Raw genomic sequence first — 25,287 nt, 5'->3', positions numbered from 1 at the left:
CCCCTGACAGATGGCCATCCAGCCTCTGTTTAAAAGCTTCCAAAGAAGGAGCTTCCACCACACTCCGGGACAGAGAGTTCCACTGCTGAACGGCTCTCACAGTCAGGAAGTTCTTCCTCATGTTCTTTTGTTGTAGTTTTTAATCATAGAATCATAGAATCAAAGAGTTGGAAGAGACCTCATGGGCCATCCAGTCCGAACCCATTCTGCCAAGAAGCAGGAATATTGCATTTAAATCACCCCTGACAGATGGCCATCCAGCCTCTGTTTAAAAGCTTCCAAAGAAGGAGCCTCCACCACACTCCGGGGCAGAGAGTTCCACTGCTGAACGGCTCTCACAGTCAGGAAGTTCTTCCTCATGTTCAGATGGAATCTCCTCTCTTGTAGTTTAAAGCCATTGTTCCTTGTCCTAATCTCCATGGAAGCAGAAAACTAGCTTGTTCCCTCCTCCCTGGGACAACATCTCACATATATGGCTATCATGTCTCCTCTCAGCCTTCTCTTCTTCAGGCTAAAGATGCCCAGCTCTTTCAGCCGCTCCTCATAGGGCTTGTTCTCCAGACCCTTGATCATTTTAGTCACGCTCCTCTGGACACATTCCAGCTTAGAGTCATGCCCAGAACTGGACACAATTTATCCATGGCCCTCATCATGTCTCCTCTCAGCCTTCTCTTCTTCAGGCGAAACATGCCCAACTCTTTCAGCCGCTCCTCATAGGGCTTGTTCTCCAGAACATTGATCCTTTGAGTTGCCCTCCTCTGGACATATTCCAGCATAGAGTCATGCCCAGAACTGGACACAGTATTCCAGGTGTGGTCTAACCAAGGCAGAAGAGACCACGAGGTCTCTTCCAACTCAAGGATTCGATGATTGCACAGCAGTTACAGGTTGATCTTTGCTTCAACTCCGGTTGCCATCTTTCCAGCCAGTTTGCGCACATGGGTTGCGAGATGCCTTGTGCATATTAGTAGATACATGATCTGTTGTGCCCACGAATGTTCATTTTATAGCCAGATTAATTGATTGTGGATATTTTTTTGAGTCTGAAACTTCTCACCAAGGAAACCCTTTGCTGTCTTCTGAGGTTGACTTGCCCAAGGTTTGCTGATTCAGCCTCATGGGTTTTTGCAATTGCTTTAAGTAGTGATTTACTTCCAGACTGATGGAAGTTATAGTCCTTGAAAGCCAGGCTCAGTTTCTCAAAAAGCCATGAATGCTCTCTTGTTCATTTTGGGAAGTCAATGCTTATACTGATAAGAAACTGCTTTTGAGTCTCCTTTGGTCGAGAAAAAGTGGGGTATTATTATTATTATTATTATTTGAAACACAACAAGATGAGTCCACAGAATTGGATCCCAGTAAGGTGGGGTTCTGCAAATGGCAGATGGTTTGTGTTTAAGTGCAGGCCAAGGTCTTGAGGCACTGCACCCAGTGTGCCGATCACCACGGGGACCACCTTGACTGGCTTGTGCCAGAGTCTTTGCAGTTCAATCTTTAAATCCTCATATCTTGTTGTTGTTTGAAACACAACAAGACGAGTACACAGCAGACAAGACCACTCTACTGGCTATTGTGTTGGATCACACGTCGGACACTTCCCAAGTGTCTAGGACTGTGTGATGTATCGGTGAATAATGCGTGCAGATCCCAGTAAGCTGGCCTTCTGCAGGTGGCAGATGGTGATTTTGTCAGCGCCGATTGTGTTTAAGTGCAGGCCAAGGTCTTGAGGCACTGCACCCAGTGTGCCAATCACCACTGGGACCACCTTGACTGGCTTGTGCCACAGTCTTTGCAGTTCAATCTTTAAATCCTCATATCGTGTTTATTATTATTATTATTATTATTATTATTCTGACACAAAAGCACAGTATGTCACAGCAAATGAGATCTATATGCTGGATTTCGAATCCAAAATCACAAGTTGAACACTTCCCAAGCATCTAGGACTGTGTGATGTATTTTCGAATGATGTGTGCATATTATTATTATTACTATTATTATTATGACACAAAAATACAGTATGTCACAACAAATGAGATCTAGATACTGGATTTCATATCACAAAATCACAAGTCGAACACTTCCCAAGAGTCTAGGACTGTGTGATGTATTTTCGAATGATGTATGCATATTATTATTATTATTATTATTATTATTATTATTATTATAGTATCATAGAATCAAAGAGTTGGAAGAGACCTCATGGGCTATCCAGTCCAACCCCATTCTGCCAAGAAGCAGGAATATTGCATTCAAATCACCCCTGACAGATGGCCATCCACCCTCTGTTTAAAAGCTTCCAAAGAAGGAGCCTCTGCCACACTCCGGGGCAGAGAGTTCCACTGCTGAACGGCTCTCACAGTCAGGAAGTTCTTCCTCATGTTCAGATGGAATATCCTTTCTTGTAGTTTGAAGCCATTGTTCCTTGCCCTAATTATTATTATATTGTTGTTGTTATTATTATTACTATTACTATAGAGTAGTAATATTACCGGTGTTGTTGTCGTTCTTGTTGTCATCGTTATTTTCTGGATAAATTATAGAAATGGCACGGCTTTACTGTGTTTTTTTTAAGCTTGGCGATCGTATGCAGCTTGCAGACCTTATTTGCTCACTTCTAATTTACGGTAACTTTCCTAATATGGGAAGTACTTGGTTTTTATTGCAACCAGTTCCTTTCTGGTTCCGGCAACCGTTTCCAGCCCTTCCCTCCCCAGGAATATTTAGCAGCAAGGTTCAAGTATGTGGGTGCATTTCAAATGCTGCTGTTGCTGATGAGATGGGGTAAAGAGGGAGATAGGAAAAGAGGAGTTTTGCTGCTAGCCTAATGCAACCTACAGCCTCCTTGGTCCTAGTGTTTGGCTTGTTCTCCTCCTCCAGAAGCGAAAAAGATCTGTGGATGAGGGGCGTTGCAGGACTGACCGCTTGTCTGGGCATTTGGGATGAAAGATGTCTGAAATCATGCCGGAGGATGGCAAAAAAACTGCGGAAAAGGAACTTGGGTAAGTAAACAGCAGCAAAAGTATATTCTCATGGGAATTTTTGCTCTTCGGACTAGAGTAGGCATGGGCAAACTTTGGCCCTCCAGGTGTTTTGGACTTCAACTCCCACAATTCCTAACAGCCGGTAGGCTGTTAGGAATTGTGGGAGTTGAAGTCCAAAACACCTGGAGGGCCAAAGTTTGCCCATGCGTGGACTAGAGTGATTTCAGGAGCTGTATTTAATCTTTTAATTTTCCAAGTCCTTTTGCGCCAGCTGCGCCCGTACCTTGGGAAGCCTGACTTGGCCACGGCGGTCCACGCTCTGGTTACATCCCGTATAGACTACTGCAACGCTCTCTACGTGGGGTTGCCTCTGAAGACTGCCTGGAAGCTGCAATTTGTCCAATGAGCAGCAGCCAGATTACTAACAGGAGTGGGGTACAGGGAGCATACTACTCCTCTGTTGCGCCAGCTCCACTGGCTGCCAATTAGCTTCCGAGCACAATTCAAAGTGCAGGTGTTGACCTATAAATCCCTAAACGACTCCGGCCCAGTTTACATGTCCCAACAAATTTTCCCCTATAAACCATCAAGGTTTTAAAGATCTTCTGGAGGGGCCCTGCTCTCGGTCCCACCACCCTCGCAATCGCATCTGGTGGGGACGAGGGACAGGGCCTTCTCGGTGGTGGCCCCTCGGCTCTGGAACTCTCTCCCACTGAAGATCAGAACTGCCCCTTCTCTCCTGACTTTCAGAAAGCTGGTGAAATCTTGGCTTTGGAATTTAGCATTTGATGAGTGCGTCAATAACTCTTGACCACACGGACTCATGATGATAAATTGTGATTTCATTTTGACGATTTGGCCTTATGTAATTATATGTTTGTATTTTAATGTATTTTATGTATTAGTGGATTATGAGATGTGATGTTTTATACTATTGTTTATGAATCTTTTATTGTCAACCGGCCTGAGTCCCTCTTCGAAGGTCGAGAAGACCGGGTTATAAACGTTCTAAATAAATAAATAATTAAGATTTCTTTTTACAGCTCACAGCAGACATTAGTCAATGGAAGATGTGAGAATCCGATCCCACTTCTGGACAGACTTTCCATTACCAGGAGCATCTGGGACCTCTGCAGTGGAGACACAGCACAGGCTGCAGAACTGCTCTCAGCACAACTACCTGGGGTAAATTACAATGTCTTTAATCAATTGTATAGAAATCATAATTAATCACTCTATGACGGGGGACTCCTGCTAACCTAGCAGTTCAAAAACTTGCAAATGTGAGTAGATCAATAGGTACCACTCCGATGGGAAGGTAACGGCGCTCCATGCCGGCCACATGACCTTGGAGGTGTCTATGGACAATGTCAGCTCTTCAGCAACGTCAGCTCTTGGGTTGTTGTAGGTTTTCTGGGATGTATGGCCATTTTCTAGAAGCATTCTCTCCTGATGTTTTGCCTGCATATATGCCAGGCATCCTCAGAGGTCTCACAACCTTTGAGGATGCCTGCCATAGATGCAGGCGAAATGTCAGGAGAGAATGCTTCTGGAACATGGCCACACAGCCCGAAAAACCTACAGCAATCTAGATTTTTTGTGCCTTTGAATAGCATGTCAATAGAGATGTAAAGGCTTTTGTGTGGATGGGGGACCTGTTCCAAGAACACTAAAATCTAGGAATTGGGGAGAAAAAAAAAACCCAAGAATGTTATAGTGTAAAGAAGACAAGAAATAGACTATGTGCTGGTACGGCTGTACCAGGAGCTCCAGCTTCTTTTCCTTTCTATTGAGTGTTTGCATGTATTCCAAAGTTCCATGCATTTTGCAATAAGGTGGCTTCCCTTGGTTTGTAATCATAGGGCCAATGACCCATCAATTATCATTATGTTCTTTAGTTCCGCCCCTTTTTCTTGGTTAAGGAGGGGAAAAGGGGACCTCTAGTTCAGTTCACACAGAGAAGCCTTTCGTACAGGACGCGAATCAGTTCCACCTGTAGAAAGCTTCATCTTTTACAGCTTTGCTGGGGGGATCCAGTCCCACAGCTCTACAGAAAACTACAGCAGAGCCTTTGTTGGGGAATTTAGTTCCACAACTCTAATTGAAAGCCTTCTTTCCTCTTGGAAATCTACTAAAGGACTCTGTTTGGTAAGGACCACTCGCGGCAGCCATAACGCAATTTGGACCGCGTGGTCGGGGCCCACACCAGCAGAGCTGAAGTCAGATTGCCCAGGGAGGGGTCAAGGATTTCCCTTGAATTGTGCTCGGAACTGAATCGGCAGCCAGTGGAGCGGACACAGCAGGGTTTGAAGGTTTTTTAGGGCTATATGGCCATGTTCTAGAGGCATTTTCTCCTGACGTTTCGCCTGCATCTCTGGCAAGAATCCTCAGAGGTAGTGAGGTCTGTTGGAACTAGGAAAAAAAGGAGGAAGAAACAGTTTACGAAGAAAGTTGCCTGTCCCTTGTGGACAAGATTTAAGCAAGCCACCAGTTGGGTTGTTGTAGGTTTTTCCGGGCTATATGGCCATGTTCTAGAGGCATTTTCTCCTGACGTTTCACCTGCATCTATGGCAAGCATCCTCAAAGGTAGTGAGGTCTGTTTGTTGTTGTTGTTCATTCGTTCAGTCGTCTCCGACTCTTCGTGACCTCATGGACCAGCCCACGCCAGAGCTCCCTGTCAGCCGTTACCACCCCCAGCTCCCTCAAGGTCAGTCCAGTCACTTCAAGGATGCCATCCATCCATCTTGCCCTTGGTCGGCCCCTCTTCCTTTTGCCTTCCACTTTCCCCAGCATAATTGTCTTCTCCAGGCTTTCCTGTCTCCTCATGATGTGACCAAAGTACTTCAACTTTGTCTCTAGTATCTTTCCCTCCAGTGAGCAGTCGGGCTTTATTTCCTGGAGGATGGACTGGTTGGATCTTCTCGCAGTCCAAGGCACTCTATATATATATATAGTGAGGTCTGTTGGAAGTAGGAAAATGGGTTTATATATCTGTGGAATGACCAGGGTGGGACAAAGGACTCTTGTCTGCTGGAGCTAGGTGTGAATGTTTCAACTGACCACCTTAATTAGCATTTGATGGCTTGGCAGTGCCTGGGGGAATCTTTTGTTGAGAGGTGATTAGATGTGCCTGATTGTTTACTCTTTGTTGTTTTGCTGTGGTAATTTTTGAGTTTTTTAATACTGGTAGCCAGATTTTGTTCATTTTCATGGTTTCCTCCTTTCTGTTGAAATTGTCCACATGCCTGTTATAATAATATGCTTATTATTGTTCACAGCATATTATTTGAGAACACAGCATATTATTTGAGATATAATAGTATTGTCCACAGCATATTATTTGAGAACACAGAAATGCTGGACCACTCTTACAACCACCATGTCAGACTACACAGAGAAGCCACTGAAATCCACCGGCATGTGGACAATTTCAACAGAAAGGAGGAAACCATGAAAATGAACAAAATCTGGCTACCAGTATTTTAAAAAACCTCTAAAATTGCCACAGCAAAACAACAGAGAGTAAACTATCAGGCACATCTAATCACCTCTCAACAAAAGATTCCCCCAGGCACTGCCAAGCCATCAAATGCTAATTAAGGTGGTCAGTTGAAACATTCACACCTAGCTCCAGCAGACAAGAGTCCTTTGTCCCACCCTGGTCATTCCACAAAACCCTTTTTTCCCTAGTTCCAACAGACCTCACTACCTCTGAGGATGCTTGCCATAGATGCAGCCGAAACGTCAGGAGAACATTTATTTATTTATTTATTTATTTATTTTTACGCTGTTTATATGCTGCCTTTCTCACCCCGAAGGGGACTCAGAGCGGCTTACAATATATATTTTCATACAATATATTATATTATTAGCATATTACAATATCAGTATATATTACTATATTGCACTATACCATTATATTGTAATATTATTAGTAATATTACATGTATTGTAAATATATAATTATAATTATAATATTGAATTATTATTATTTGTATTATATTGTATTACATTATAATATTATAAATATTATATGTATATACAATATACTATATTATATTATTAGTAAAGACAGGATGGAAGTGTCTTCTGCACCCTTCTGTCTTTGCTCTAGAACATGGCCATATAGCCCAGAAAAACCTACAACAACCCAGTGATTCCAGCCATGAAAGCCTTCGGCAATACAAAGCCACCAGTTGATTCCTTGAAGTATTTGTTTGATTTATTGAAGATTTACGCAACAATAAAAACTTTGTTGAACTTTCTAAGTCTTTATAAGAACTTTGTGTGAGGAAATCCGAAAGGCCTCTCAGCCGAGGCACCCTGGCATTCAGAAAACACGTCCTATCTACAGACTCTTTCACAGGCCCAGCGCGTGACAGCACAGACTATAATGTTGCTTTATAACAGAAGCAAACAGTTGTCCAAACTCTTTCTTTTTTTTTCTGTGGCCAGACATTCGTTGTAATCAGAAACGAAGCCGAAGATGCCAGGACTCTGTTCCTTCAAACCCAAGAAAGCAAGAGCGATGCTCTCTGCCATTTTCCCATCAAGGAAGACAGTTCGGGTGAGTTGGGGCAGGTGGGTGTCCTGGCACCTCCAACCCTTGTGTTATAGAGCTAAAATTTAGGGGTCTTTGCCAGGAGGCAGAGACCAATTAAACTCCTCAAAGAGTTCTTTTTTCCCTGGCGAGACAGAGAAGCATCTCATATTTTTCCCTAATTTCCCAATGAAAAGTCTCACCAGTTGAAGAAAAGCCATCGAAGTTTAATGCGATTCAGCTGAAACTGGATGCAAAGCTGCAATCATTCGCCAGCAGAGCATGAGGAGATTACACCAATGCAGTCATATTTATAGTAAATTCAAATTTTCAGAGTTCAAACTCCCCGCCCCGGCTTCCCTGTTGTTCCCTGCTGTGATTGGGTGATGGGCGGACACCTGGGAGGCGGCCCTCCCGCCCCCGGCGCCTCTGGACCAATCAGGAAGCTCCAGTGGTCCGTAGGATCCAATGGGGAGACCTCTGCCACCTGGTGGCGACAGCCAATCAGGAGAGATGGAGGCGGGATGATGGAACACAAAGGAATCTGGGAAGGAATCTTTAAACAAAGGAAATGCCATGTGCTCTTGTGAGACAAAGGGCCCATACAGGGCTGCTTTGATTGTTGTGAATCAACATGTGTCCTTCCCGGCTGTGAGACAGGGGAACAATGCCTGGGGTTAATGCTATCAATGGGAAGTAAACAAAAAGCAGAGGGAAAGGTTTCCCCTTATCTTACAGAAACTTTTATCAAACAATTGTTTAGGCCAGGTGGTTCCCTTACATATTTCTTTGGAGGGAGAATGGGCAAAGGGTCAAGAATACAAGGAAACATAAAAACCATATAGAAATTATACACAGGGAAATCATATGCAGCTATCTTCCCATCCAGGACCCCAGAGAGAGGTTAATAATACCAATTATAAAAAGCAGACGATATCAGGACACAGCATGAATTCATAAGTTGTCTTGAAGAAAGTTCATGGGTAGAGAGCGAGTCCTTGAAGAGAGTGAAGTCCAGGAATGTAGCAGAATTCAAAAAGCCACCAAAGGGAGTCTATAGAGTTCCACTGGGTCAAGACGCAAAGCCCTGCAGCGCTGGAATGGAAGCTGGTCCCATGGTCCTTGGAAAACTACAGCTCTCTCTCTCTCTCTCTCTCTCTCGAGAGAGAGAGAGAGAGAGAGAGAGAGGCAGAGTCCCCAAGGTCTAGCCATTCCCAAAGTTTCATGGGGTCCTCATGGTTGTTAAGGCCGTGACAAATTGACCAAGACTTAACCCCTATTGTGCAGTCTGGTACCTTTGTCCTTTGCAGAACTATAAGTCACCATCCCTTGTTAGGGGGGGGGGGTCATGCTCGGCTTCACTTGTCCTTCCCTTCTGAGGCCCTAGGTTTCCTTTTCAAAGCCTACCTCAATGGCCCTTCTGTCCTTCCTTGGGTCTGTTGCAATGCCACTTCCTTCTACTTAAAAGGGGAAGGAGAATGGAGAAAGCACCAAAGTTCAGTTGCGGCAGGTTGAAGGCTCCCTTTCCTCTGGAGCAGATTGCTTTTTTTCAAGGGCTGTTTAGGAGAATTGGGGTTGCCTTTCTGCTTTAGGTTCTTCCAGCCAGGTGTTTTGGACGTCCTATCCAGGTAAGGAATATTTATTTATTTTATTTTATTTATTTACAATATTTATAGCCCGCCTTTCTCAGCCAATACGGCGACTCAAGGCGGGTTACAGGTTGGCACAATTCGGTGTCAGGCATTCATAAAAGTGCCACTCAAAACAATCAACATCTATATCAATAAAAATGTAATGTTCGTTTGTGGGATTAACAGAACTCAAAAACCACTGGATGGATTGACACCAAATTTGGACACAAGACACCTAACAACCCAATGTATGTCCTTCACTCAAAAAATTGACTTTGTCATTTGGGAGTTGTAGTTGCTGGGATTTATAGTTCACCTACAATCGAAGAGCATTCTGAACCCCACCAACTATGGAATTGAACCAAACTTGGCTCACAGTTCTCACATAACCAACAGAAAATGCTGGAAGGGTTTGGTGGGCAGTGTCCTTTGGTTTTGGAGTTGTAGTTCACCTACATCCAGGGATCACTGTGGACTCAAACAATGATGGATCTGGACCAAACTCTACACGAATACTCAATATACCCAAATGTGAACAGTGGTGGAGTTTGGGGAAAATAGAATCTTGACATTTGGGAGTTGTAGTTGCTGGGATTTATAGTTCACCTACAATCACAGAGCATTCTGAACCCCACCAACAATAGAATTGGGCCAAACCTCCCACACAGAACCCCCATGTGGGCCACAGCAACGTGTGGCAGGGGACGGCTAGTATAAAAATAAAAAAGGAATGTTAGTTTGTGGGATTAACATAACTCAAAAACCACAGGACGAATTGATACCAAATTTGGACACAATACACCTATCAGGCCAACAAGTGACCATCACTCATAAAAACACTGAAAAACACAGTAGAAGGGACTTAAAAAGCCAAAAAAAAAAACCAAAACAAAGCCACATATATACATATATATACACAGATTGGGCCACAGCAATGCGTGGCAGGGGACGGCTAGTTACAATATAAGACATGTCGTAAATAAAAACCGTTAAAGCATATAATCATCGGTGTCATCTTGTTAAAAACGTTATCCAGTAACATTGTCATGTCCTTGATTCATAGTTCCGTGTTATCTATTCCGCTGCATTCTCAAAAGTTTGCTCAAAGAGCCAGGTCTTTACTTTTTTCGGAAAGTCAGGAGGGAGGGGGACGATCTAATATCCCTGGGGAGTTTGTATTCGAGATGGAATGTGCCAGATGGTTACTTTTACTTAGGCGATTCCTCGTTCTCCGAGTAGGATAGTCTTCCAGGATCAGTGTTCTGGCGGTGGGTCCTCCAGCATTCTGATTTCCATTCTTGAGTTCGGAGTAGAGCAACTGCTTTGGGAGACGGTGGTCGGGCATCCAGACAACATGGCCAGTCCAGCGGAGTTGATGGTGGAGAACCATCACTTCAATGCTGGTGGTCTTTGCTTCTTCCAGCATGCTGACATTTGTCCGCCTGTCTTCCCAAGAGATTTGTAGGATTTTTTGGAGGCAGTGCTGATAGAATCGTTCCAGGAGTTGCATGTGACATCTGTAGACAGTCCACGTTTCGCAGGCATATAGCAGGGTTGGGAGGACAATAGCTTTATAAACACTTACTTTCTTAGGCGATCCCTTGTAGTCTGAGGATGATGGTCCTCCAAATTCAGTGTTCTGGCAGTGGGTCCGTAGGTGACTATGGAGCCCTATTCTTGACCTGCATCTTCTCCCGCAGTGAGGGCATTGGTTTCCAGGTGGAAGGTGGTCCCGGTCGGGGTTGGCTTGATGCGCCTTCCTCTTGGCACATTTCTCTCTTTCGCCCTCCATTTGTGCCTCTTCAAATTCTACAGCACTGCTGGTCACAGCTGACCTCCAGCTGGAGCGCTCAAGGGCCAGGGCTTCCCAGTTCTCAGTGTCTATGCCAGAGATTTTAAGGTTGGCTTTGAACCCATCTTTAAATCTCTTTTCCTGCCCACCAACATTCCGTTTTCCATTCTTGAGGTCGGAATAGAGCAACTGCTTTGGGAGAGCATGCTCAGGCATCCAGACAACATGGCTGGTCCAGTGGAGCTGATGTCAGAGGAGCATTGCTTCAATGCTGGTGGTCTTTGCTTCTTTCAGCATGCTGACATTTGTCCACTTGTCTTCCCAAGAGATTTGTAGGATTTTTCAGAGGCAACGCTGATGGAATCATTCTAGAAGTTGCATGTGACGTCTGTAAACAGTCCATGTTTCACAGGCTTATGGCAGGGTAGGGAGGACAATAGCTTTATAAACAAGCACCTTGATATCCCTACGGATGTCCCAGTCCTCAAACACTCTCTGCTTCATTTGGAAGAATGCTTCACTCGCAGAGTTTAGGCAGTGTTGTATTTCAGTCTCAATGTTGACTTTTGTGGACGTGTGTAGACAGTCCACGTTTTGCAGGCATATAGCAGGGTTGGGAGGACAATGGCTTTGTAAACAAGCCCCTTGTTCTCCCTACGGATGTCCTGGTCCTCAAACTTCATTTGGAAGAATGCTGCACTCACAGAGCTCAGGCAGTGTTGTATTTCAGTCTCAATGTTGACTTTTGTGGACGTGTGTAGACAGTCCACGTTTTGCAGGCATATAGCAGGGTTGGGAGGACAATGGCTTTGTAAACAAGCCCCTTGTTCTCCCTACGGATGTCCTGGTCCTCAAACTTCATTTGGAAGAATGCTGCACTCACAGAGCTCAGGCAGTGTTGTATTTCAGTCTCAATGTTGACTTTTGTGGACGTGTGTAGACAGTCCACGTTTTGCAGGCATATAACAGGGTTGGGAGGACAATGGCTTTGTAAACAAGCCCCTTGTTCTCCCTACGGATGTCCTGGTCCTCAAACTTCATTCGGAAGAATGCTGCACTCACAGAGCTCAGGTAGTGTTGTATTTCAGTCTCAATGTTGACTTTTGTGGACGTCTGTAGACAGTCCACGTTTTGCAGGCATATAGCAGGGTTGGGAGGACAATGGCTTTATAAACAAGCACTTAGGTATCCTTACGGATGTCCCAGTCCTCAAAGACTCTCTGCTTCATTCGGAAGAATGCTGTACTTGCAGAGCTCAGGCGGTGTTGTATTTTGGTGTCAATGTTGACTTTGGTGGAGAGGTGGCTACAAAGGGAGCAGAAATGGTCAACATTTTCTAATGTTACACCATTAAGCTGTATTTCTGGCATTGGAGGGAGATTGGCTGGAATTGCATGTAACGTCTGTAGACAGTCCACATTTCGCAGACATATAGCAGGATTGGGAGGAGAATAGCTTTATAAACAAGCACCTTGGTCTCTCTACGGATGTCCTGGTCCTCAAACACATATATCACACATATACAGCAAACATTCAATGCCAATTAATACAATGACGAGACAGACAACAGATAGAGGTATATATAGGCTTTCCCCCCCTCGTCATTCAGCATATTTTGGAGGCTATGCTCAGTTCTGGACACAGGGGGTGCTGTCGTTCTATCTCCTTGCTGAAGAACTTTCTTTGTTCGTAAACTTTCCTCCGAAACTGTGTCTTAAATATCTCCCTGCTTACTTCGGTTCCTATTAATCTACTCACGTGGCTGTTTTCGATCCACGAGGTGGGCGAGGAACTGGGCTGAAGGTCAGGAGCTCACCCTGAACCGGCTTCGAACTGTCAACTGCTGGGCTGCTGAACTTGCTGACCAAAAGGTTGGTGGTTCAAATCCAGGGAGAAGGGTGAGCTCCTACCATTAGGCCCAGCTTGGAGGTGTCTACGGACAACACCGGATCTTTGGCTTGGAAACGGAGAGGAGCACCAACCCCCAGAGTCGGACACGACTAGACTTAATGTCAGGGGAAACCTTTACCTTTTCCAATCACTTTTAATTATTTGCTAGAGACATATAGTATTGCAATTTAGGACATTACAGCTCTTCTAATTCTCTTGCCAAACTTCAAATCCCAGGGTTTCATAAACTGAGGCCAAGGGAACCGAACTGCTGCAATTGTGCAGTGTGGATCCACTTTCTGTTTTCAAGAAACCAAGTGTTTTCCTTCCTTCTTTGTGTCTTTACCAAGCCCACAGTCTTCTGTGAAGGCGCTTCACATGCACAGAAGCCGACCTGTGTTTCCGTCCTTCCGTTTCCTCCTCTTCTCATTTATTGCTTCTCGTAAACTTTCAGGCAAGAGCTTTTTTTAAAACAGGAAGGAATTATCCCAATGCACTTAGTCGAGCTTAACCACTTGGCGGATCAATGAGGCAAGTAATTGTCTTCTGGAGAGGAAGAAGAAAGGGAAATTGAAGGTCTCAGATAAGGGAGGGCCGTGAGAATCCAAGTTTCAGTCTAATTTGGAGATGAATTCTAGAGTTTCTGGAACAAAAAGAGCCAAGTGTACATTTCAGTGTTGCTATTACACATGTTCCCTTCTCTTACCATTTATTTGGCTTCTTCCTTGATTAATTAACTTCAAGGAGTCCCAATGGCGCAATGGGTTAAACCCTTGTGCCGGCAGGACTGAAGACCGACAGGTTGTAGGTTCGAATCCGGGGAAAGTGCGGATGAGCTCCCTCTGTCAGCTACAGCTCTCCATGGGGGAACATGAGAGAAGCCTCCCACAAGGATGGTAAAGCATCAAAAAAATAACCAGGCGTCCTTGCAGACGGTCAATTTTCTCACACTAGAAGTGACTTGCAGTTTCTCAAGTCACTCCTGACATGAAATAAATAAAATTAACTTCAAATGCAGAGCTTGGAGATTGAATGGGGGACGCGTGGCTCGAGAGTGGTACGTACTGAAAAGATCTTGGAGTCCTTGTGAACAAGTTAAACATGAGCCAACAATGTGATACGGTGGCAGAAAAGCCAACAGGATTTTGGCCTGCATCAATAGGAGTCTAGTGTCTAGATCCAGGGAAGCCATGCTACCCCTCTATTCTATTCTGCCTTGGTTAGACCACACCTGAAATACTGTGTCCAATTCTGGGGAACACAATTGAAGGGAGATGTTGACAAGCTGCAATGTGTCCAGAGGAGGGCGACTCAAAGGATCAAGGGTCTGGAGAACAAGCCCTATGAGGAGCGGCTTAAAGTGCTGAGCATGTTTAGCCTGAAGAAGAGAAGGCTGAGAGGAGACATGATATGGATAAATAGGTGAGGGGGAGTTGTAGGGAGGAGGGAGCAAGCTTGTTTTGTGCTGCCCTGGAGACTAGGATGCAGAGCAATGGCTTCAAACTACAAGAAAGGAGATTCCACCAGAACATGAGGAAGAACTTCCTGACTGTGAGAGCTGTTCAGCAGTGGAACTCGCTGCCCCAGAGTGTGGTGGAGGCTTTTAAACAGAGGCTGGATGGCCATCTGACAAGAGTGCTTTGAATGGGATTTTCCTGCTTCTTGGCAGAATGGGGTTGGACTGGATGGCCTGTGAAGTCTAATCCAATGCTATGATTCTATAATTTTATTATTCTAGCTCAACAGTATAATAGAATATTGTCTATAGAAACAGTCAGTTAAGCAAGGTTAGCAATAAAGCAAGCATCAAACTCAGGAAGCTGAAATGTCCCAATAGCCAAGACAAAATCCACAGGAAGTAGAGTCTGTGAGTCCAAAATAGTCCAAGAATTCAAACTGTGGCATAGACACTGAGAACTGGGAAGCCCTGGTCCTTGAGTGCTCTAACTGGAGGTCAGCTGTGACCAGCAGTGCTACGGAATTTGAAGAGGCACGAATGAAGGGCGAAAGTGAGAAATGTGCCAAGAGGAAAGTGCATCAAACCAACCTTGACTGGGACCACCTTCCACCTGGAAACCAATGTTGTACAGGGCTCCACTATCACCTATGTATCCACTGCCAAGACACTGCTCTTGGAAGACCATCTTACTCAGACAACGAGAGATCACCTAAGTCAATAAGTATATTTTTAGAAGGGGTCATTTTGGTTGCATTCTTTCTGATGGTGCCTCCAGGGAGGGAAACCGGATCCTGACCTGTTCTCTGTTGTTTTCTCCCTCCAGCTTTTTATCTTGAAGGTTCCCAGCTGCGTTTCAGAAATGTATTGGAACTGGTCAGCTTTCATATCGTGAGCAGGTGAGTGTTGATAAGGAAGCGTCCAAGGGATATTGATCCAGACTTCCTCTTCCTCCATTCGAATCACTAGATGCACTGGCAGTGGGTAGATTCACATCGCTAGTCTTCTCCTCTGAGACCCTAAGGGCCATCCAGTCCAACCCCCTGGCATGCATGAAATGCACAACCAAAGCACTCCCGATAGATGACCATCCAAACTCTGCTTAAAAAATCCAATGAAGGAGCCTTCTGGAAGGCATTTGGCTGAAGAAACCTGGAGAAGCTGATGTCCCTCTTTGTTGCTATTTCTTGGATAATGTATTTGGTGTTTACTTTTTCTAGGGATATCCTGCCTTGCCGGCTGAGGCTCCCAGACGCATTCCAACTTCCATGCAAATCTCAACTGTATGCAGTTGCTGCACTGGGCATGAGTGAGTGCAATCTATTGTTTAAGTATTGTCGAAGACTTTCATGGCTGGAATCACTAGGTTGTTGTAGGTTTTTTCGGGCTATAAGGCCATGTTCTAGAAGCATTCTCTCCTGACGTTTCATCCACATCTATGGCAGGCATCCTCAGAAGTTGTGAGGTCTGTTGGTGTGATGAAGTGTAAATTTTTATCTACAGTTATGTATTGTTATAGATACGTGTTTGTAAGGGTAAGTATATAGTATTGCATAATATTGGGGGATGGTAGCCGGCTTAGCTCGCTTTGAGCTGAGTTGGTATGGAGATAGGGGCGGAGCCAACTGCCACTTGGCAGAGCAGCCATTTTAAAGCAGTCAGTCTGTGGTCGGTGGATTGCAGAGGTGGCTGGTTCTGTTGTGTGTGGGGAACCAGTGAGGTATCCTGTAGTTCAGGATACCTCACTGGTTCCCCACACAACAGAACCAGCCACCTCTGCAATCCACCGACCACAGACTGACTGCTTTAAAATGGCTGCTCTGCCAAGTGGCAGTTGGCTCCGTCCCTATCTCCATACCAACTCAGCTCAAAGGGAAGGTGGATTCTTTGGTATTAAGAATCAGGAAGGTTTTGGCTTTGCATATCAGATATTTACGTTCTGATTCATAACAGTAGCAAAATGACAGTTATGAAGTAGCAACGTAAATAATGTTATGGTTGGGGGTCACCACAACATGAGGAACTGCATTAGGGAGTCATGGCTTTAGGAAGGGTGAGAATCACTGGTTTATAGGTATCTTAGGGGTTCACTAAATAAGGATTTGGATCCTAGTAGCAATGTAAATAATGTTATGGTTGGGGGTCACCACAACATGAGGATCTGCATTAAGGGGTCTCAGCATTAGGAAGGGTGAGAAACACTGGTTTATAGGTATCTTTGAGATTCGCTGAGTAAGGATTTGGATCCTGCTCTCTTGGCATCCTAGTCCAACTCTATGTTAAAAGCCTCCCAAAAACACAGCAGATAAAAAAGGCAGACCATCTGAGTATCTTCCCTTCATTCTTTGGCAGAATTCTGGACAATGCCCCTTAAGTCCGGCAACCAGCTGCCACCGGCCAAAGAAGAAGAGGACCCCACTTGTTCCAACGGAGGACCTCTTGAAGACGGCCAACCGTCCTGCTCCATCCGAGTGACATCCGAGGACAAGGCGCTCTGCATTATCAACCCGCTCTTCCTCTCGGTGCATAGTGACGTGAGTTGGCTTGACCTTGCACCTGGACCCTGCCGCTTGGCCAGCAGAAGAGGGCCTCTCCAGGTGTCCAACGGCTCTACTAAAGTGGCATCCAGGGAGCCAGGAGTCTGGCAACAGAGTCAGAATCGTCCCAGATCTCTGGAGGGAGAGGAGAAGGCACTGAAAGGTAAGGAAGAGCGATGAGACGCCCACAAATCCCACATTAGCATCTCAAGATTCCTCCTCCTAAGTGCATTCCCACATTTTGGTGTGGTGTAGCACTGATGGTTTTCACCGAAACAGGACATGCAGTCAGTGATTCCCTTGATGTATGGGTGAAGGTTTTCCCCCAACAGTGGACTGGGCTGTGGTGCAGCTAGTTAGTAGCCAGCTGCATTAAATCACTACTGACGGAGAGGTCATGAGTTCGAAGCCAGAGTAAGCTCCCGACCATTAATAGTCTAGCTGTGAGCTCAGTGCCTCTCGGTTCCCAAGGTGACCAATCCCAGGATAATGAGTTATTTGGCCTTGAAGGTGGTGATTTGATTAGGGAGGACCGTTTGCAATTAAGGGTACGCCAAAGTGCTAACAAACCGGAAGTTTGAGGTCAACGTAATGCTAGAGAAACATATTTAACAATTTGATTGAAGTCAATCCTTTGTCAGTGCAACATTGCTTACACCCTGTTAACTTCTCTGGAACTGGCCCGGCTTTTGGGGAAAGCTTTTGGCTCTTTGGGACTTTGGTTTTGATCTTGGTTTTTGGGGACTTTGTCATGCTGCCATGGATTCTTGTTTGATCAATGCTAGTGGATTATACTTCATGTTATTTGCCTTTGGACCTTGGAAACTTGGCTTTGCATTTAAGACACCTTGAATTGAACTTTTGCAACTTTATTTCTATGTTTATGATTTTGCTTTTTCTTCAGTAAACTACAAAACCTGTTGGGGTTCAGCCTGAGTTTGAACTTGAACCTGATTCTCTGTTTGTTCCTCCTGATGCTAATGAAAATATATTTACTGATGCTAATGAAAATGTACTTCTTGATGTCAATGCTCCTGAAATTAGTGAGGAAGAAACTTCTGTAGATTTGGAAAATGAAAGTACCAGTGTTCATGAGAATGTTTCAGAGGGTGGCCATGACCTTTCACTCCCTTCTGCACCTGGGAACCCTAATGAGAATAGAAGGGGCCAGATCTGGCAAGACAGGAGTAAATCACTCAGCTTGCGAAGGTCTTCCAGATTAAAAGAAATACAAACAACGGCTTCAAAGCAGGGAGGCGTTTCACGAAACCAATTTCTCGGCTTTAAGTGCCTTCCGCCGGGCTGACTTTCTCAGTTCAGGCATCGTTTTAGATTGATGAAGACCTTGGCAGTTCTCCCGGCTTCCCTGGCCATCGTCTTTAAAGATTTCTAGGACACCAAGTACGGTTAGTGGATTGCTAACAGGTTCCAGTATTTTACAGTATGGCTTTGGGTTTTGATCTTGTTCATGGACATTCATGTTTGCTGATTTTGCTGTGGCTTTTGACTTTGCATTTTTCCTTTATTTTGTAACAATTTTTCTTCAAATAAAAAAGGATTGTTTTTTCAAAGTCAAGTGTGGTGGATAGTTATCTTAGGGCCTCGTTTCCTGCTCTGGATTGCAACAAAACCTACAGCCTTGGTGTGTGGTAGTGTTCTGAGCAAGGTGAATCTATCCTGAGTTGCGACAGGAATATAAATAAAAGTACCACACACATTTTGAAATCAAAGGTCAGAATGCTATAATTTCACCAGCGTTATGGTGCTATCTTCCAGGTGACCCTTTGACTCCCTCGGCATCCACTCAACGGCGGCTCCTCCTTCGCAGTCCATCCTGGAACAGTTCCGAAACCCTCCCCGATGATTTGCCCTCGTCCCCTAATACCCAGAAGGACGTCAGGTCCCCGCACCGTGTCTCCTGGATTGAAGGTGCCCCGGCCGAAGCCTTTCCCGCTTGGCCGCTGAAGAAGTCCAGCTCTGAGTCCTCCCTTCTGAGCGACACCCTGTCACTGCCTCTCATCCCGGAGCTGGACTCGCTGTCCATCAGCAGCGTGGAGGACGAAGCCGAGGGTGTGCCGTCCATTCCGGTTGCCGTGCACAAGAGGCGGCCTTGCTCCTCCGCCGTCTTGAGCACCAAGGTGTTCCGGCGCCTCTCCGCCGTGAGCCTGGCCCTTGGTGGCTTCCTCTCCGCCGACCGTCGGATCTCCAAGAGGGTGCAAGAGCTGGCCCAGGACCCCTCCTCATATGTGGGAGGCTTGGTGCAGAGCTTCGTCGGGCACCTTCTCCGGGGCGGTGGGCTGCGGCACCCCACCAGCACCGAGATGCTGCAGGAGATCCGGCAGATGATCAGCAACCTCAAGGGCTACTTGTGTGAAAGTTCAGAGCTGCGTGTCATCTGCGAACACTACGAGGCGGAGGACATGGACCTGGGTATGGAACGGGGAAGGTTTTGGAGCTGGGCTTGGATCTGGAGTCAGTCTTGAGGTTCCTCCATGTTAAGAATGCTCTGATTGCTAAACAACGATCGATTTACACTGTGGTTTGAAGCTAGGTTCAAAGTGTGGTGGCTAGATCGCAAATGCCCTCGAGAGCACACAAATGAATGCCCTTAATGCGCATCACTGCTCTGAGGTTTGTGTCATTCTAGTTCAAACTGGTTCCAGGATTTGCTCTGTAATCATCTGCACAGAGAAATCATTTTCTTTAATACCAGTTTGAAATGGAATTAAGTATTTATCATGTCCAAAGCAAGTTGAGGGTACAGTTAGAATGCATTTAAGACGGCGTTTCTCAACCTGGTGGTCTGGACCCCTGGAGAAGTCTCAAGGGGGTGTCATCGGCATGTCAAGGTCTATTTCCCCCAAATTCCACCAGTGTTCACATTTCGGAATACTGAGTATTTGTGCCAAGTTTGGTCCAGATCCATCATTGTTTGAGTCCACAGTGTTCTCTGGAGCTAGGTGAACTACAACTCCAAAACTCAAGGTCAGTGCCCACCTAACACTTCCAGTATTTTCTGTTGGTCATGGAAGTTCTGTGTTGATTCAGTTCTATCATTGGTGGAGTTCAGAATGCTCTTTGATTGTAGGTGAACTATAAATCCCAGCAACTAGAATTCCCAAATGACAAAATCCAGAGTGCTCACTGGATGTAGGTGAACTACAACTCCAAAACCCAAGGTCAATGCCCACCAAACCCTTCCAATATTTTCTGTTGGTTATGCGGGTTCTGTGTGGGAAGTTTGGCCCAATTCTATCGTTGGTGGGGTTCAGAATGCTCTTTGATTGTTGGTGAACTATAAATCCCAGCAACAACACCCAAACGTCAAGTCTATTTTCCCCAAACTCCACCAGTGTTCACATTTGGGCATATCGCGTATTTGTGCCAAGTTTGGTCCAGATCTATCATTGTTTGACTCCAGAGTGGATGTAGGTGAACTACAACCCCAAAACACAAGGTCAATGCCCACCAAACCCTTCCAGAATTTTCTGTTGGTTTTGGGGTTTCTGTGTAGAAAGTTTGGCCCAATTACTGGAAGTGTTAGGTGGACATTGACTTTGAGTTGGTGGGGTTCAAAATGCTCTTTGATTGTAGGTGAACTATAAATCCCAGTAACAACAAGACCCAAATGTCAAGTCTATTTTCCCCACACTCCACCAGTGTTCACATGTTTCTGCTTCCAAAGTGGAAATGCACTAGTTTGGTTTTTGAGTAAGCTGATTATTGATATGTCTCATCACCATGTCTCCAAGCAGCCCAAATTATCTCTGTGGTTTGTATGTTTGGGCCACAGCCGGCTTGCAACACTGCGAGCTTCCACGTAAGCAGGAGCACAACGTTCACGAAACCACCGGCTTCGTTGTGGTTGGGGCTCTCGGCAGGAGGCAGCGCCATATCCGGCAAAAGCCGTTGGAGGAAGAAGGGGAAAGAAAGCACAAACAAGGCACCAAGCCAGCCTCATTTAAACAGGAAAGAAAAATGATTTTGTCATTTGGGAGTTGTAGTTGCTGGGATGTATAGTTCACCTACACTCAAAGAGCATTCTGAACTCCACCAATGATAGAATTGAATCAACACAGAACTCCCATGACCAACAGAAAATACTGGAAGTGTTAAGTGGACATTGACCTTGAGTTTGGGAGTTGTAGTTCATCTATCTTGAGAGAGCACAGTGGTCTCAAACAATGATGGATCTGGACCAAACTTGGCACGAATACTCAATATGCCCAAATGTGAACACTGGTGGAGTTTGGAGAAAATAGATTTGACATTTGGGAGTTGTAGTTGCTGGGATGTATAGTTCACCTATTATCAAAGAGCAATCTGAACTCCACCAATGATAGAATTGAATCAACACAGAACTCCCATGACCAACAGAAAATACTAGAATGGTTTGGTGGGCATTGACCTTGAGTTTTGGAGTTGTAGTTCACCTACATCCAGCGAGCACTCTGGATTTTGTCATTTGGGAATTCTAATTGCTGGGATTTATAGTTCACCTACAATCAAAGAGTATTCTGAACTCCACCAATGATAGAATTGAATCAACACAGAACTCCCATGACCAACAGAAAATACTGGAAGTGTTAGGTGGGCATTGACCTTGAGTTTGGGAGTTGTAGTGCACCTACATCCAGAGAGCACTGTGGTCTCAAACAATGATGGATCTGGACCAAACTTAGCATGAATACTCAATAAGCTCATATGTGAACACTGGTGGAGTTTGGAGAAAAATAGACTTGACATTTGGGAGTTGTAGTTGCTGGGATGTATAGTTCACCTACAATCAAAGAGCATTCTGAACCCCACCAACGATAGAATTGAACCAAACTTGGCACACAGAACCTATGACCAACAGAAAATACTGGAAGTGTTAGGTGGACATTGACTTTGAGTTTTGGAGTTGTAGTTCACCTATCTTCAGAGAGCACAGTGGACTCAAACAATGATGGATCTGGACCAGACTTGGCACGGATGCCCAAATGTGAACACTGGTGGAGTTGGGGGAAAATAGACCTTGACATTTGGGAGTTGTAGTTGCTGGGATTTATAGTTCACCTACTATCAAAGAGCATTCTGAACTCCACCAATGATAGAATTGAATCAACACAGAACTCCCATGACCAACAGAAAATACTGGAAGTGTTAGGTGGCCATTGACCTGCTCCGCTGTCAAAGTCACACAAACACTTTCCCTCTCTTTGGTTCCTTCCTGCCAGGTTATGTGGTGGAAGGCGCCTTGTACAAGTGCATCCTCAAGCCGCTCCGGGATTTGGTTTACGCCCAGCTGCAGGACTTTCGCTCCCAAGACGGGACTCTGGACAAGCTGCGCGGGCACCAGGACACTATGCGTGAGCAGAGCCTGGCCGAGATGGGGGTGGCTTCCGGGGTGCCGGACTCGGCCGGCTTGGAGCGCCTGCAGACCAAGCTCAGCCTCTTGCACCAGGCATATTCACCCCGAAAGAAGGAGACGCAGATGCTGAAGATCTGCAAGATGCTCTACGAAACCATGAACCAGACTCCTGGCAGAACAGGTATAGGATTTATTTATCGTGTCAGGAGCAAACCAAACAGTTGTATTGCATTTTTAAACAAACAAACAAACAAAACACAAAGTTTGCAAGCTTGGTAGTTGATTAAATGTCCTTTGACCAGTATCTGGCCACTTGGAGTGCCTCTGGTGTTGCCGCAAGAAGGTCCTCCATTGTGCATGTGGCTGGGCTCAGGGTGCATTGCAGTAGGTGGTCTGCGGTTTGCTCTTCTCCGCACTCACATGTCGTGGATTCCACTTCGTGGCCCCATTTCTTAAGGTTGGCTCTGCATCTCGTGGTGCCAGAGCGCAGTCTGTTCAGCACCCTGTGTGCCCAGGGGGGAGTCTCTCATTTGTTGAGGTTCTGGGTTTGAGCCTGCCACTTTTGGACTCTCGCTTGCTGAGGTGTTCCAGCGAGTGTCTCTGTAGATCTTAGAAAACTATTTCTTGATTTAAGTCGTTGACGTGCCGGCTGATACCCAAACAGGGGATGAGCTGGAGATGTCACTGCCTTGGTCCTTTCACTATTGGCTGCTACTTCCCGGCGGATGTCAGGTGGTGCAATACCGGCTAAGCAGTGTAATTTCCCCAGTGGTGTAGGGCACAGGCACCCCGTGATAATGCGGCATGTCTCATTAAGAGCCACATCCACTGTTTTAGTGTGGTGAGATGTGTTCCACATTGGGCATGCATACTCAGCAGCAGAGTAGCATAGCGCAAGGGCAGATGTCTTCACTGTGTCTGGTTGTGATCCCCAGGTTGTGCCAGTCAGCTTTCGTATGATGTTGTTTCTAGCACCCACTTTTTGCTTGATATTCAGGCAGTGCTTCAGGGCACGATCCAGAGTGACTCCCAGGTACTTGGGTGCGCTGCAATGCTCCAGTGGGATTCCTTCCCACGTAATCTTCAGAGCTCGGGATGCTTGTCTGTTCTTAAGGTATAGGATAGAATGATTTCATATTTTCATTTGGTTTTGTTTGCAATTTTTTATAATTTTATTTTCACAGTTTTATGACATCAAGGAAAGGGGGGGGGAAAGGAAGGGGGAAATAAGGACAGGAGACAGAAAAATAGGATATGTTGATCACAGAGTTTTGTTAGCAAATTAATTCTTTACAGGATTCTCTTGTATCACCGGGGGTGTAAACAAGGAGGAAATGGTTATACATATTCTCTAACATATAAAGAATTTCCATCTATAGTATCTTCTATTCCAAATACAAATAGAATTTTATTTGGAACAGAAGATACAAATTGATATTTCTTATATAATCCATTATTATTATTATTATTATTATTATTATTATTATTATTTATATCCCACTTTATCTTTCCCGAAGCAGACTCAAAGCGGATTAACATAAAAGCATTTGCATACAAGATGCAAATATTAAAACAGGATTAGAAAAAACATAATCTGGAAAAGTCTAGCATTTGAACCTGTGACCAGTGGGAAGATTAATAATAATAATAATAATAATAATAATAATAATAATAATAATAATAATTTCCCCTGCAAGGCCATATGACTTCATGCTATTGAATTCCCTCTTGGCTTTGCTAGGTCCTTCAATGTAACTCTATGACAAGCATTCCATAGAATTTATTCAACACACTTGCAAAATGGGAATGAAATGGACCCATTTTTTATCTGTTTTAACTGTAACATTTGCAAATATCTCCTATTTTTGTAACACTAACCCTAGGTGTATCTGCACTGCAGACTTAACGCAGTTTGATACTGCTTTAACTCCTATGGAATTCTGCGAGCGTCCCATCCTAAAGGGGAAAGTAACTTCTATAATAGGAAAGCGGGCAAATAGGACTAGCCCTAGGTGCATCTACACTGCAGACTTAACATGGTTTGATACCTTCTATAATACTCTTCCATTTTCTGCTCCTGGAAGAGCCGTTTGGAGCTGACGACTTCCTGCCGGTTCTGATCTATATGCTGGTGAACTGCGACATCGTTTCGGTACAGCTGGATGTGGAGTACATGATGGAGCTGATGGATCCCAGCCAGCTGCAGGGAGAAGGTAAGAATCACAGGATCCTTGAGTTGGAAGAGATCTCGTGGGCCATCCAGTCCAACCCCATTCTGCCAAGAAGCAGGGAAATCGCATTCAAAGCACTCCCGACAGATGGCCATCCAGCCTCTGCTTAAAAGCCTCCAAATAAGGAGCCTCCACCACACTGAGGCAGAGAGTTCCACTGCTGAACATCTCTCTCACACAGTGAGCAAGTTCTTCCTAGTGTTCTGGTGGAATCTCCTTTCCTGTAGTTTGAAGCCATTGTTCAATTGTATTGTCGAAGGCTTTCATGGCTAGAATCACTGGGTTGATGTAGGTTTTTTGGGCTATATGGCCATGTTCTAGAAGCATTCTCTCCTGACGTCTATGACAAGCATCCTCAGAGGTTGTGAGACCTCACACACACACGCGCGCACACACATACTTACATACACTATCTATATAAATAAAAACGTAATGTTTGTTTGTGGGATTAACATAACTCAAAAACCACTGGATGAATTGACACCAAATTTGGACACAAGGCACCTAATAGTCCAACAAGTGTCCATCATCCCTAAAACACACACACACACACACACACACACAAAACCCCAGCGGAGCAGACTTAAAAACCCAAAAATACACCATATATACATATACACATACACTCATATACATATACACATACAATCATATACATATACAATGCACACATTCATATATATATAAACATGCACACACACAAATATACACATATACACACATACATATACATACACACATATACACATGAACACACAAATATACAAATGTACACACATATACATATACACATGCACATATGCATGCACACATATATACATATACACAAGCACATACATATACACAATATGCATGTACACATACAAACACACA

The 25,287-nt window shown here is 44.8% G+C and overlaps 1 protein-coding gene across 1 annotated transcript in view; it reads left to right on the top strand.

Moving 5' to 3' along the window:
* LOC137094956 (ras and Rab interactor 2-like) overlaps positions 1 to 25,287 on the top strand; it is a 33,257-nt gene that overhangs the window by 1,664 nt on the left and 6,306 nt on the right. The window contains exons 2-10 of the mRNA XM_067461002.1: positions 2,881 to 3,002; positions 4,028 to 4,169; positions 7,440 to 7,551; positions 15,120 to 15,192; positions 15,514 to 15,602; positions 16,646 to 16,993; positions 18,607 to 19,260; positions 22,050 to 22,364; positions 24,268 to 24,396. Of these exons, the coding sequence (XP_067317103.1) occupies positions 2,950 to 3,002; positions 4,028 to 4,169; positions 7,440 to 7,551; positions 15,120 to 15,192; positions 15,514 to 15,602; positions 16,646 to 16,993; positions 18,607 to 19,260; positions 22,050 to 22,364; positions 24,268 to 24,396 (1,915 nt within the window). The 5' untranslated portion in view covers positions 2,881 to 2,949. The remainder of the gene's footprint in view (positions 1 to 2,880; positions 3,003 to 4,027; positions 4,170 to 7,439; positions 7,552 to 15,119; positions 15,193 to 15,513; positions 15,603 to 16,645; positions 16,994 to 18,606; positions 19,261 to 22,049; positions 22,365 to 24,267; positions 24,397 to 25,287) is intronic.

Source organism: Anolis sagrei, chromosome X (assembly GCF_037176765.1).
Source record: "Anolis sagrei isolate rAnoSag1 chromosome X, rAnoSag1.mat, whole genome shotgun sequence".
Classification (NCBI taxonomy): domain Eukaryota; kingdom Metazoa; phylum Chordata; class Lepidosauria; order Squamata; family Dactyloidae; genus Anolis; species Anolis sagrei.
This window is presented reverse-complemented; position numbering and strand designations above follow the sequence as displayed.